Source organism: Larus michahellis, chromosome 1 (assembly GCF_964199755.1).
Source record: "Larus michahellis chromosome 1, bLarMic1.1, whole genome shotgun sequence".
Classification (NCBI taxonomy): Eukaryota; Metazoa; Chordata; class Aves; order Charadriiformes; family Laridae; genus Larus; species Larus michahellis.
This window is the reverse complement of record NC_133896.1, coordinates 150,447,162-150,462,162: the sequence shown is the minus strand read 5'-3', so window position 1 is coordinate 150,462,162 and position 15,001 is coordinate 150,447,162. Positions and strand designations below refer to the sequence as shown.

Genomic DNA, 15,001 nt, shown 5'->3' with positions numbered 1-15,001 from the left:
ATCTTACCTTTAAAGTCATCTCTTGGGCCTTGCATTTCCTTCTTGTTCATTTTTCTGTCAGTGCAGGAATTGTTATGGGCACCTTTGGAATTGTTTTCTAGGTAAGCTGAGCTCGTTCCTTTCTTGGAGGGATGAGGATCACAGAGTTTTGCATTAATCTTATAAAGCTCGAGGGCCTTAATGGCTGCTGCATTGTTATCCATACGGAGAAAAGTTGGACAGGAAGCACAAAATTCATTCGTGCAGGCTTCATTTCCACAGCCCTCAGTTAACTGGTGGTAGTAGCGCTCTATTAGATGCTTTGCAGCTGCTCGCTTCCTGTAGCAAACATTCAAACAGTAAGTACATGGATTAGTAGAGCTTTCACATACAAAGCTCATTCAAAAGCATCAGCAAGGCAGAGATTAGTCAGGCACTGAAACACAAGATTTCTGTATCAGAGAGGACACATCAGGAGATTTTTCAAATGCAGGATTCTCATCTTGACAAATATAGTTAACACACCATTTAATTTGTGGGTCCTATGTAACTGAGAGATATATCCTGTTTACGCAGTTTTCAGCTTTACACTCTAGGGTTACAGTGGACACAATCTTGTTCAGTTCTGAACAATCTCAATTGTCACTGAAAAAAAGAGAGCAGTTCAGATGCAAAGCAAGGCTGCAAGTGAAACAGAACTGGATCTCATACAGGTGATCGAGTCTGATGTACAGTACTGAGGTGTGGTTGCCACTGACAGAGGGAAAAGGCATGAAATACAAACGATCCAGGCATCTATTTAATAATACTATCAAGACTACAGCAATAGGATATAAATGCTTTAAAAAGATAAACCATTTTTTAAACAAGATTCCAGATGACTAAATTATCTGATATTTAGTCTATTTAAATCTATAGGAAAAACATCCCTTGCTTAATTAAACTGATGACAAAACCATGATTAAAAAGATGAGCTCAGGGCTGAGCATATCTCTCCTCAGCTTAATAAGGTATATGGTTCTCTAAAAAAAGTATTTGCCAAATCCTCCCCTTTCTCCTGCAATTATACATGGCAAGTATGTATTTTGAAGAATTACAACTGTATTGCTATGTAAGTCAATGTGTTCAGCACTATATATATATACACACAGAAGAAAATTTAACTGGCAAATTAATAAGGTCACAGACTTTTACAGAAACATGCAAATGATAAAGAAATCGCCAGAAATCTGCAGGTAACTGTGACAGAAGCAGCTGCATGCAGCACCAAGAGCACCATATTTCACCACGTTTTGGAAGGAAATCCCCAAACCTGCACTTTGTTTAAGAAAACAAGCTATTAATGAAAAATATGAAACATTTCAAACATTATGATTAGGTGTAACATGCAGGCTTTTTACCTAACTTTAGTGATACAGTACTAGAAAGATTAGAACATGGGAAGCAAGTTTTCCATCAGAAATTGTGATATTTACCTAAAGTTGCCTTTTCAGATGTTGATGCACACACAGATTCTGCATACAACAATTATTTGAGAATTGAAGTGCTAGACCCACTGGTACTACTCGGCACTTGCTGCACCTAGCTTTTAATACTGGTTGGTTAAGTACCAGAGTTTCAATGCAGCTGCTTCAGAAGGGAAAATACCCTCAAGTTCTGGAAGTAACTATTGAAGTGTATATTATTCAGCAATAACACCTTTGCTCCTTCCCTTTCGCTCTTCAAGATCTCACGATCCTAGAGAACACCACATTTCTGACAAAGAAAACCATTACCTCAATGTCTAGCTGACCTTCCAAATGTCTTAGTGGGTTCCAAGACAAAAAATAAAATAAAAAAAAACTGGAGAGAAAGGTTTCCCCGGCACCTCAAGATGGATGTGGAAGACCATTTAAAAAAAAACCCCAAAACAAACAAGCAGCCCCAGCAATATAATCAAAACCGCTACTGCATAAACAGGGAATAGCTGTATTCTGATCCAAGCAGAGAGTTCTAGTTTCTCCAATTTTTATATGGGGACTTAGGAAAACCTGTCTCTCCCCATGTACGTATAAAAATATAAGGTTTTTTTGATCTTATCTTTCAATATAGAGGCTTTAAAAAAACAACAGTTTTTAAATACAGTTTAGACCACTACATAATTTCAGACTTCTGTTTCTGAATGCCAAGATTTCATGCTTTTATTATTCTTGACTTCCAGTCATTCCAGACCTTCAGATTTAGATTGTGAAATATTGTCATCTGCAACCAGATAAGTATATCACATGAAGGCCTTTCTTTGTTAATATTGAATTTTTACACCTGAGCTACGGCCACCTGTCTCACCAACACACTCCTTATTTACTCCTCTTGCAGTCTCTCCTACGCATTATCTTGATGCCTTCATGAAAGCTCTGTCCAACTCAAGTTGAAGCTTCCTGTTCCTTTAATTATATCCGCCCTCTCTCACTGACCACGTTTTCCACAGTGCATACAAAGAGGTGGTTATTTCATATACACATTGTCATTTCAACTTCATCCTTCCTCATTGCATTCTCCTTCCATCTTATTTCTCCATTGCAATCTACATGTAGATGACAATTTTTTTTTGCTGTAATTTTGGTGGTTTCTGACCTACGTGATACACCTATGGTTATATATGGATATATTAGGGTTATATGGATTATTTCTCACAGCTGTTTTAAGTGTGTATCTATTAGGGGTCCATGTGTTTATTTACCTAAAGCAGCTGGAGCTGTTACTCAGATTAAGTATATTGTGAAAAGCTGACCAATTCCCTAAAAAGAGGGAACTTAGTTTTCAAACTGGAGAAATTGTTAGTCTTAAAGAGGAACACACACCTTTCTAGCTTAGGTAACATCTACTTTGAATAAAGTTATTTCAACATATAAACATCATATATTAATAACATGTTTTATCATATTAAACACTCAACTTTAATCAGGTCATACCTGAGACACCAGGAGACAAAGCTCAGCTTAGACTTGTCTCTAACAGTTAACTTCCAAGGGACTCCAGTTGTTCCTTCCAATTTTTAGCTAGCAATTACTTCTCAAACTGTGTCATGCCTACAATAATGCTCTTTGTACAAACATTTTCATTTTGACTCATGGCTGCAGACTCACTGACTCAAGTTCTGGGAAATTCTATTAGAGACAGAAGGTCTGACAATACAATATACAACAATACAATACAATGTACAAGAATACAACAGTACTAGAATTCCCCCCCACCTCTCCCTAACAGCTATTCTGCAGACTTCTGACATGGCCTCAGATAACTTACTGAAGTAAGTAAAAAAAATAAAACCTGGAGACTTAAAGTGAGGATACAGACTTAAGAAAGTAGAAGAGAATTTACCGAGCCTTCCCCAAGAGCTACCCTTACTGAGGTCCATACATGAAAGCACTTACAGAGAATGCAGGTCCAAGTAAGCCAATGTGTGATTTTACACAACAGTAAAATATTCCATACCACATTCCCATTGGGGTACTTGAGGGATTATTGTCACTGTCTAGTGACAACAGCCCACGTTTCTGTGTTATTCAGAAAAAAAAAAAAAGTAGCATACCTTCCCCGTTCCCCAGAGCTGAAAACTTGATCCCTTTGTACATTCCTCAGCTCATTTAGTATGTAGAAAACTAAAACTGGTTCTTCAAGCGAGGTAACACAACCCCCCCTCTCTATTCTTAGCTCAGGCTACACAGTGAAGACCTGCAGCTCCTTTCCAGTTCCTACACAGGGATCTAGTAAAGAGTAACTGGTCCCTTATAAACTCAATGATTAGTTTACAGTACATCAGCACGCAGACACCTAGTGCGGCTAAGGCTGCAGTGACTGACTTGCATGTATGTTTGCAAAGAGTCACGTTGTTGTTGCACATCTGAGCAGGAAACTGCACTGGTGTGGCTGCAGTTGTAAACATTCCACAGGCATATCCTTAAGTCTTAAGGGCAACTTCCCACACAGGGGGCCTTGTATAACCTCCTCAAGCAAGACGCACTGCTTCAGTGAGGGGGAGAGGCACCTAAAATAGGCATCATCTTCCTTCCCCAAAGGGCAATAATTTCACAAGCATATTTTTTTCTGTTTAAAAAAAATAAAATATTTGTATTCACTGACTTACTTTCGTTGTACTTAAAGAAAAAAGAGCGCCTTTTTACTTTTTAATTGTTCTTTAACTAATAAAAAGCCAGATAATAAGTACTTTGTGTTTTTAAGTGAAATGCTGCCCAAACTGTGGAGTATCACTAGAAACGTACACCACTGAGCCTCTAGATACTTAGGCAATGGTGCATTGAGCTGCGTTTTGGGTTGTAAAGTAAATTTTTAATGTCTAAATCACATACAAAACAAGGGACTGAATGCACTGGTTCAAAAGTTCCTATGTAACAGCATCTAATTTACATTTCCCAAATATCTTAAACTAAATACAGAGAAATGCTACATAAAGGAAACTTTTGCGATAGAGAGAATCAGATGTTTAAACATTTAAGGAATTTTAGAAAAATCTGAAGCATATAATTCTTCAGAGCAAGGAACTTTCATCCAAGTTTCAAAACTTGCCTGAAGTTATAAATATCTGCATAAATGCATCATTTTTGCTTTAAGTTTACCTAAATTTTAGAAATATGTATGAAGGTTTCATACTTGTCTGGAAACATCAGTATGAAATGACATACTTCTGAATGGTTTCTGCTTGGGACACAACATCTTTTATATTATTTCTACACAGAAGTCTCACATTGCTCCAAGAGGGACAATTTTAATAACTGGAAATCTACAATGGCCTGTTTTAACAAAACTATTTGGGATTCAGAAGTGCCAGAATGTTCATAAGCTGTTTTCTTTCTCAACACAAACACACCAACAAAAGTACTAATTATTAAAAGTATTAAACTGGTGGAAAATTTGTGTTTGTCTTTTGGATAGGAAAAAAACATGGAGCAGATTTTTTTAGTACTAATAGCAAAACAACTTTCAGTATATGCCTTAACAGACAGGAGCATAGAGACTTATACACCTGCAACAATTACACCGCTGTGGAAACAAGACGACCACCAGATCAAAAACTGTTTAAAAATAAAGTGTGGGTTATGGATGGTCATCTTTGTGAAGTTAAATATTGCTTTCTGAGAGTTTCTGTTTCAAACCTTGCATGCTGGTTTCCTGCTACTGTTTAGTTAAGAGCAAGACCAACAGTGCTAGAGAAGACCAGATTCCAGTGAAAGCACTGCCTGCACAGACCCTTTTGAAGTGGCCTGCACGCTGCCAAATGCTCCACCCAGAGCTGGAGCCGAGTCCCCCGTTCTAGCAGTGTTGTAACACCTTTAGCCTGCCTTGGCCACTGTCATCCCAGTGAACGTATGTCTGCAAATGTGCATGGAGTCTGCATTTTCCGACCTCGTTCTTTCCAGTGTGGTGGCCCCCAATATCTGGGGTGCAGACTGTGAACTCCCTTGGACTATACTGGCTTCACCCAAGGAACCTCCCCTCCCCACCACGTATTCTAGATCCACTGTGCCTTTGGGAACGTTATGTGCTGACAAAGTCAGGCATGGCACTTCCTCAGGAAGGGTGAACCTGAGAACAGAAGAGTTGTCCTGGACTTAATGGAGCAATGCAGAAAGCTAGAGAGAGAGGATCAAGAACATAGTCAGCACACATCTCTTCATCTTGTCTCACAGACAAATTACCTTGCCACAGTCCTATTAGAAAAGCACCCTTCATTACTGCCCTTTCCCCTCTAAGTTATCAGCTCCAGGACTCTATAGAGATAACGTCATCCCACAGACCAACTGTTTTCATACCCCGGTTCCTATCTGTCCCTCTTAAGGCGGCATGCAGTGCCCTGTCACCTATGCGATTCCTTCAACATTCAATTACCCAAAAAAATTGAGAGATGAATAATGCATCAATTATACCCTGGCTTTTCAACCCAAGCAATTTCAGGAAAAATTCCTAATTCCAAGATGCCCTCCCAACATTACAGGCCTCAAGCCATTAAATAACTGATTATTGGGAGACAATTATTAGGCAATTATTGTAAGCAATCAACATATGTAAAAATGGTAATGACTGCAGGCAAACTTGACTGCATTTTAAATACTATGCTCATGGTTACAGCATCAGTGCCTTTTGAAAAGGCAGGGAGAAAAAAAAAAAAGCCCATAAGTGTATTTAACTACAGAAAGAAAAAGTAACTTGAATTACTGCTGGAATAAACATATTATGAAGCTTAAGACTGACTAAAAACTTACAAGATCTTACTTTCTTTGAACAAATGTGTTATTCTTAAAATTTTAAAGAAAAAAGTACACTATTGTTATCAGTTGTTAAACTTCCAAAGAATAATTGCATCTAACCACACAAAGCATTTCAACAGTTCTCCAAATTTTGTTTTAAATTATCAAGTAATGAGTCATAAATTCTAAATCTCTGTACTAGCTATGAGGCCACAAGAGGACCAATTTTGTCTTTATTGGAAAGAAATTAAATGACAGTAACTTCACATACTTGCAGGAATCCTTCAGTCTGTCTTTTATATTCATGCCAAAACAAATAATGAATATTTTATAAAATATTAAGCAAAATACATATTCTTGAGTACCTTCCATGTTGTTTTCCCCTTGGTTAAAGAAGCCCTGGCACTAAAGCAAACACAATTAAAATTCATGTTGTTCACTACTGAACTAGCTTACATTTGTCAAATATGAAATTTATACACTATACTCTAATCAGCAGCCCAACCAAAGAAAGGAGATTAACACTGCAGTGAGATATCAAAAGATATGGACAGTAACTTGGAGACACTGATTCCAATGGTCTGCTTCTGGACCACTGGAGCATTTCAGTAGAAAGCATGACAGAAGAGACAAACTATTTCAGACAAAAATACCGATATGAGAAGAGGACTGACCACTGCAATGCATAAGACTGACCTACAGACAGAAGAGACCTAAATGCTGATCAACCTTGTACTCTTCCTTGTATAACTTGAAGAAAAGAGGCGAAGTACAGGAAAGGGACAACCATACAACTCTGTTTTCAAGTTATTAAAAACTCCAGAACACTTTAAAGTTAGGTTTCCATGGTAGCATTCTTTTACCATGCCTTCATTCTGCATGACACTGTCCTAGAAGGATGACCATGATCACGCAGAAACTAAAGGCAAATAACATGGATGATGGATCATAAGACTTAAACACCTGAGTTTCCAGTTTAAGAACAGTCTAGCATATGTGGATTAGACAGATCCAGAGAGAAATATCTCTTTAAGCTTTCTTTTTGTTTATTTTTAACCGGTAAATTTACAGCATCCTCCAAGCTCCATGGGAACCAAGGTCTCTAATACATTTGCTTCAGTTATATTTTCTAGTGCAAAATCTAGAATTCCTCTTATTTCAGATCATTATAGAATCGGTCAACTTATCTCGTCTTTGCTCTTGGAAGCAGAGGTAAAACAGACACTTACAAGTAGTTGCTAAATTTAAGAAAGTAGTAATTCTTGAGTACAGTCAATACAGTCTTATTAACTGATGAAGTTTCCTCAAGGGAATCACTGCTTGGCTAAATGATGCATTGCAAGAGGCTCCAAGAAGAAGTTTTTTAATTCATCCTAGACAGCTCACAGTATAAAATAGTGCAAGGCTGCAGGCATACATAAAGATACTTCTTATATCTTTTCCTTCCAAGAATGGCAATAAAACAAGCAGCAAATGCTACAAAAATTCCTACATGTAGCAAGATTTGATACAGAGGCCACAATCAGCATGTCCCATGGTTACTGAGTTTCCAGTTTAAGAACAGCCTAATATATGTGGATCAGACAGATCTAGAGAGAAATCTCTCTTTAGGATTTCTTTTTGTTTATTTTTAATCTGTGTTTTCAGCTATGAGGAAAGTAATTTAAAGAATTCTATATGTCTAGAAAGCACTAGGATGGCATCAGAAAGTATGTACCACAAAATCCTAATACTTACACAGTTACTGTATATATTTGCCACAGTTACTGTATATATTTGCAAGGGCTGTAGTTTATTTTTCTGGCATGTTCTGAGACTGCTGCAGAATTTTTATTTTGCCATTCTTTTCAACAAACCAGCTATCAAATCTACCCCAATGTGAGATGACTATATATCAACTATAACTGTAACAACACTTTAAACGGGGGGGTGCTAAATGACTTTAAAAAGAGAAAGAGAAGCTTTGAAATTGCAAAACATCCCATCCTAAAAAGAGAAAGGAGAAATGAATGCACAAAAAGACATCATATCAAAATACCCAAACTTTTGCCTTGATATGTGACAACATATAATACACAGAGTGAAAATACATGAACTGAAAAGATACTATAAGAATACAATTACTGTTAACATAAGCAAAAATTATGTAACTTAATGAAAAAGAGATTTTAAGAAAGTTATACTAATTGAAGCTGAAAATTAATGCGGACCTGTGACAGGAGCAGACAGGAGAAGATGTTGACCTTAAAAATTCAAAGACTTGAACGAATGCTAAGGAAAAGAGACTCCTAATTCTGACCTAGCACCAAGATGTTCATCACGCATAGAGACAGAATCTGAAAAGCCTGGGATAAACAAGACTTAACTGTGGAAGAATTTGCTGCCTAAGAGTCTGGAAGAGTCAGTAGATTTTTTTTTTACTTATTTATTTTAATTCACATGTGAAACATATGTGACTATGCTCTTGGTATAAAGCTTTGCAATGCAAAACACAGTAACAAATAAAGCAATTATATCAGCCAGAGCAAAACTAACTTAACCATTCATTGTACAAGTAATGAAACACTTGCATAATTCCCCGCATTTACTGATGAATTATAGGCATCTAAATAACATAGTAACTATTTTAGCTACACAGAAGGCATGCCAGTCACACTGTATTACCCAGCCTGCCATTCCACCTTATGGGGCAAGAGCAACTATGCAGCAGGATTGCAGAAATTCTCTGCAACAGGTAATATACACATCACATTGTGATAGTTTTAAAAAATTTAGTTTTGCGAGTATACCATGCATTAATACTGTATAACTACTGCTCAAATATGTGAATCCCTACAACTTGACTGGTTTACATCTATTTTAGACAGATACCCGAAATCTACACGGTCAAGGCAACTCTGGCTGCACGAAAATAAAATAAAATAAGAAATACAGCTTTCACATAGGAAAACTTGCTACTGTAGATTACCTTTTCAGGTTCAGTTTTAAGGAGGGTAAAACACAAAAAAATTTGCCAAACTGCTAGAAGGAAAAAATAGTTGTACTGTCTTTTCCTTCTGATTTATCATAGGTCCTTATAGAGTCTTTGTTTTACACCAGTCAAGATCCTCGTTTCTGACACATCTTTCCTTACAACGTGTAAAAAGCTGACAATATCCTGAGTGGACTACAGCCAGTCTACAGCCTGATTTCCCCCGTTTGGCTAGGCCAGGGAAGCAAGAGAATACAACTCAACTTGCTGCAGGAACAATAAAACACAACGCAGCAGGGTTGCTACTGGAGCAGGAGAAGAGACCATGGCAGGCTTTTTGCGCTGCAACCTCTGTCTCTAATGCACATCCACGTAGCAACAGCCAGTCCCCTCTCAGGTCTGGATCCCTGCAATCCATACTCCTAAGGCGTCAGCTAGACAGCAGTTCTGTAACAGGTGGCATGAGAGGGAAAAGCAAATTCATCGTCCCAGGAGAAATGTTCCTCCTACTGCAAGAAAAGACTTCACTGCATCAAATTGCTAAAAACACATGAGAAAAGCATTCCTTGTTTGCTTCTCATCACTTTTAAGGTTAGGTACGCAGTCCAACGTGGAGGGGCTCACCTCAGCTTTGCTCCTCCCCAAGTTGGGTAACTACAGCAGAGTTGTCCTAGAGCAATTCACACCATGTCCCTAGCCTGCAAAACATCCTGAAACTGGCATTCAGCCCACAGTGCATAGAATGCTAGACCACTTGGGGGAAGGGTGTGGAGCAGACAGCTTAAAGTCAGAGAAGTCTGTGGCAGAAGAGAAACGAACCCAGGTCTTTCGAAGCCTTGGACAGTACCCTAACCACTGGGCTACGCTCCCTCTATTATTTTGGAACTTGTGCTGTAAGCCAGAAAAGCAGAGTTTGTGGTTTCCCTATTTGAGTTCTATGACAGGACAGTTTGAATAGCTAGAAAAGAACCTTTGTTTGCTAACTAACAGAACAATAAAGTCTCAAAAAACTATTCTTTTTTTAAAATGGTCCTCTCATTCCTGCAACCCTTTTGAATTTGAAATTTAAATTAACATTTCAGCCTATCATAATCTTGCTTCTAGGCTATTGAAGACAGACCAAAACAAGGTTCAGAACTGTGAGCAAGGTACTACATGAATACTGTTTAGTGAAAGAACGACAGTTTTCTGCTTCTAGAACTAACTAGCATATAAATTTGCCAAATTAAGTCAGAATTGGTTTTTTTCTTTGTAGTTCAGCAATCCATCTGCCACAACATATTAGAGGTATTGTGCCTTAGTACTGAAGTGTCTTCAAACCCATGCAAGATGTTAGTGAATAGCAGGTAGAAATTACACCCGTACTGTCAAGTCTGAATATAGGCCTGAAGATTTCTGACACTGTATTATGCTACCATCTACTGGTTTACATTAAATTAAACTTCTGAACTTTACCTTCAACCCATTCACCCTCCAAAAAAAAAAAAAAAAGAAAAAAGAATCATCACAGTTTCTACAGAGGCTTAAAATTATTTTTCCATAGCAAAATACTAACTTGAAATTTTCTAAGGTGATTCTGCAGTTCTACTCAGCTTTTGTCTTCTTTATTAAGGCAGGCGCAAGAGTAACTGTTACATGTGTTCAGAACATTTTTAAACAAGATACACCAAACTCATCCACTCATTTACTTACATTCGGCTAGTTTCAATGTTTTCAGAGTGAGGTTCTCCTGGTGATCTGCAAATACAGATACGAAACCTTAAGCATTGTTTGTTATTTTAAATCATTACAATATGAAAAGTTAGGAAAGATGGAAAGTGATGATAATGTATTATTGACACTAAATTATGCACTTGCACATTGAAATTTGTTTGACCAAACTCTAAAAGACAGTTTATAACATAAAATCTAACAATACAATTAAGCCAGACTTCTCTAAGGAGGACAGCGCTGTTTCCCTACAGCTTACGCAACAGCAGCCATTAGCGGAGAGTTCTGCTGGCAGCACTTCCGTATTCAGGTTGCCTAGTGCACCAGTTCTGGGCTAATTCTTCACAACCACTTCAGTAACCAAAATGTATACTTAAAGTTTATCAGGGATCAACTGTTACAAACAGATTCTCTGCACACTTGGACTCTAAGCAGTAGCTCAAAAGCAGGTCTCAGCAGAATGTCAAAACAAAATTCACATCTCTACTTGAATTTATGGACATAATCTCACAGAGCATAAGCGTTAAAGGCAGCTTTCTGTTTCTTCCTTGTAGCCACCAGGTCAGCCAGTAATATTCAGAATTAGGTGTTATTGCCTGGCTTTTTTTAATACACAAGCAGCACCTGTGTTCAGCATGCCAACCCCCTTGACTTAATTTGCAGAGTAATTTAAGGGGTATAGTAAGCTAAATTACAGCTGTTTAGCTCCTCCTTATTCCCATCTTCTTCCTTATGCCAGCATTGATTCAAGTGCCTTTTTTTTTTTTTTGAAACATTATTTTTCTCCCTCCCTTCTGGACTTCCCCCTGCCCAGTGACTTTGTAGCCAGATGAGCCAGGAGACTAGGCACTACAAATGCAGCAGTTTTGACTTCAATCACCTTAAGCTGCCTTGAAATGATATCCTGAAGAACCTTATCCAACCTTCACTTGGGTATAGATTTTGGTACAGCTGACCAGAACTGCCACGCTGGATATACTGCATAAGGAGTGGAAATAGAGCACAGCCATTACAGTAAAACTCTGTAGCTTACATGAACAAATACGTCTTTCATGACAGAGCTTTCTCAAAACAGAAGTGAGCTAAAATCTGCAAAGAGAACTCACTTTGTAGGTTTCCACAGAGTTTGCTAGGGGACTTCAGTTAGCACAGCTGAGCAGGCTTTGCCATAGCTTTACTGGGAAAAATCTTTCTTTACAGGAATAGAATTTCTAATTTTTTCTATTTATTATATGACTATCTGTACTATTCTAAATACTATTGGAAGTCTCCACCTGTAGCCTGTAACATGTCCTTTCTTCCTATGTTTCATTGTACTACCTTCCTGGATGGTCCCTCCTATTAAAACCTGGACTATTCTCCAAATTCCCTATTAAAATCTTAGTTCCTCTACTGACATACCAGATTTTAGCAACTTTCTGGATTTTACCAAACTGTAGTATATTAACAGATCCAGTGCCTAGAAAGCATTTCTGGCGGATAACTTAAAATTCCTAGGCTAGCTGGATACTATGCAGCAACAGATGATGCAGAACACAGGAAGTTATTTGTTTATATTCCACTAAGTTATGAAATTCAACTGACACTATGACAGAATTCTGCGCTTACTATCCAACCAACTTAATGCTTAAAATGCAAATAACCTCTAACTGGAAAATAGCAAAACCTGCCAAAATTTGGTCTCTATTTATTCCCTCACTCATTAAAGTTCATGACTGATGAGATAGTTGCTGTCAAAAATAACGCTCAACAGCAAAACAAGTAAAAAATTAATTTCCCTTCAACTCCCCTGACCAAAATAAGTCACTAAATACTTAGCAGAGATAAAAGAACCTCAATTATTTTTTTCCTGGTTATTCACCTAAGCATGCAAGTGCTAGAAGCCATACAACCTGAGAAGCAGTGGAAAAGAGAGTATTTATATTCATACTGGCTAGCTCCTCTATTCACACCCAGGACTTCAGAAACTGATAGCGAAGAGCTTGGAAGTTTGAGGCGGTTGCTATCTTTGTTTTGGTCACAGAAAGTACAACACAATGAGGCTTTGGGTAAGAGTACTGCTTTAAGTCTCTATGCAAATGCAAGTTAAATAGCGGTGTTAAAAAAAACCCACCACGAGTATTAATCACTTTGAGCCTTTAAGATACATATCAGTATGAAAAGTTACAGAAAAAGAGCAGACTGGGACCTAAACTTAGCGTGTAAAAAAGGCAGCCCAGTGATTTGTACTCCAAACATAGCTATCAGTATAGCCAAAATCTTTTCCTGTCCTTATCATTTGTATGAGTTTTATCTGGGCTTTGAACAGACAGTGCAGTTCAGTACATGCTATTTCACAAAAATGTTTCTTCTATAAGACAAACAATGTAAGAGAAGACACACTTTCAGGAAAGTTCAGAAAAAATGAAACCTGAGTCAAAAAAGGTTTGGTCCTCTAAAGTAAGTGGTTCTACAGAAAACAGGGACGAAATTCCTTCAGCTTACTGTTTTCTATAACATGAGCAGACCTACCACAACTATGATTTGCAGAACCTATTGATGTACTTATTAACCAGATTTTAAGAGGTTTCAAATGACAATATGAGTACCAAATAAAAAGAACTTTCAGTACTCATTAAAACAAGTGGAAGATCAATCCAATTATACGAATTGTAGTTGTTTGTTGAGAAGCTATTTATTCTGCAATACCCAATTGTTTACAAACAAGATACCTTGTTATTCCTCTGAGCAGGCAACAGTACTGAAATACAACTATATAGCATGGCAAGACATCCCTTCATCATGCTTAAAATCTGAAACAAGAGTTCTGTTCAGAGAAAATCTCAGAGCAAATGCTCTTACAAATTTCAGCTTTGAATTAGATCGTAGATACTGATCACAAGACACCAACTAATCTGAATACTGCAGTATGAGCTAGCAAATTCAAATGATGGCTCACTTCCAATAACACAGGGAACAACTTCTCCATTCTGCAAGCCACTCCTTTTACCTCCACTGTACCTCCCTAGGAGAGAAAAGTAGAGGTATGCAAGCCTAGAAATTTTAACATCAAACCTCCTCGACAGATACATTAAAAAAATTGAACAAATTGCTTAAATAAGTATGCTAAACAATTTATACAGAATTTTAGTATGACAGTAAAGCACACGAGAGACTTAAGTGACAGTATTGCTCTTAAGAGGCATACCACGGAACACCACGGTCCTCGTATTTTAAAAACGAGGCAGGGACAAGGTAAGTTGCTTTGAAATCACTCTAAGCAAAAGGATAAGTCAACTTTGCAAGCTGACTTATCTTGAACAAACAATATACCTTAATACTATTTATAAAACTAACTGCAAGCCATACAAATGAAATACTTTTAAAATAAACATTATACTAAAAGTGATCCTGAGAAACAACACTACATGCTTTATGCTTACCTTTTACAAGCTGTGGCCATTCGGTGACATCAGGGTGATCACAATTTTGAGTCACTGATTAAAAACGAGTTGTCACACCAATCCTGTATCACGCTGGGCTAAGCATAAGCTTAACAACTCTAAATAAGTAAAAATAATTTAGTTAAAAGTCCTTAAAAATTATTTTCAGCCAGTCCGCTAAATAAAACCCATAAAACAGAAGAAAAATATTGATGCTAAATATTGTTTTATCTGCGAGATTAAGACCTACAGCACAAAAATTAGTTCATTTTTGAATGCATTCTAAGGCTTCTGGAGTAACTCACTACAGCACACTCAACTGGTAAACTTGAAAATTCATCAACTTCTTTTCCGCCTCTCTAAAAAAAAACAAAACAAAACCCATCTCTTGGACCAGGGGAAAGCAACCGACATCAAGACAATGAGCATTCAAAGATTTGGAACCATGTGCGTAAATACGAACTGGAATTTCTAACTACAATAAAATTATGTTAGTTGTTTCCCTGCTACAACTCAATTAATACTGACATTCTAATGAGGCTCCATGTTTTCAGGGGAGCAACATGTAGCTTGCGCTTTGCTGTGTGTGCCTCTTCCTAAAATGAAGCAAGCTAAAGGTATGTAAAAGTTTCAGAGAAGCAACCTTTGCTATCTGTGGCCCATCTTTTAGGTTC

General features: G+C 37.5%; 1 protein-coding gene across 5 annotated transcripts in view; it reads right to left on the bottom strand.

The window, feature by feature from the left end:
• The window catches only part of UBE3A (ubiquitin protein ligase E3A), a 53,738-nt gene that overhangs the window by 22,337 nt on the left and 16,400 nt on the right, over nucleotides 1-15,001 (bottom strand). For 4 of the 5 annotated variants that reach the window (XM_074608328.1, XM_074608348.1, XM_074608358.1 and 1 more), the window contains 3 exons: nucleotides 14,328-14,446; nucleotides 10,888-10,932; nucleotides 8-318 (listed from right to left, as the gene is read on the bottom strand). In XM_074608328.1, the coding sequence (XP_074464429.1) occupies nucleotides 8-318; nucleotides 10,888-10,932; nucleotides 14,328-14,347 (376 nt within the window). In that variant the 5' untranslated portion in view covers nucleotides 14,348-14,446. Of the gene's footprint in view, nucleotides 1-7; nucleotides 319-10,887; nucleotides 10,933-13,843; nucleotides 13,910-14,327; nucleotides 14,447-15,001 lie in introns of all 5 variants that reach the window. The other variant, XM_074608368.1, reaches the window with a different exon arrangement.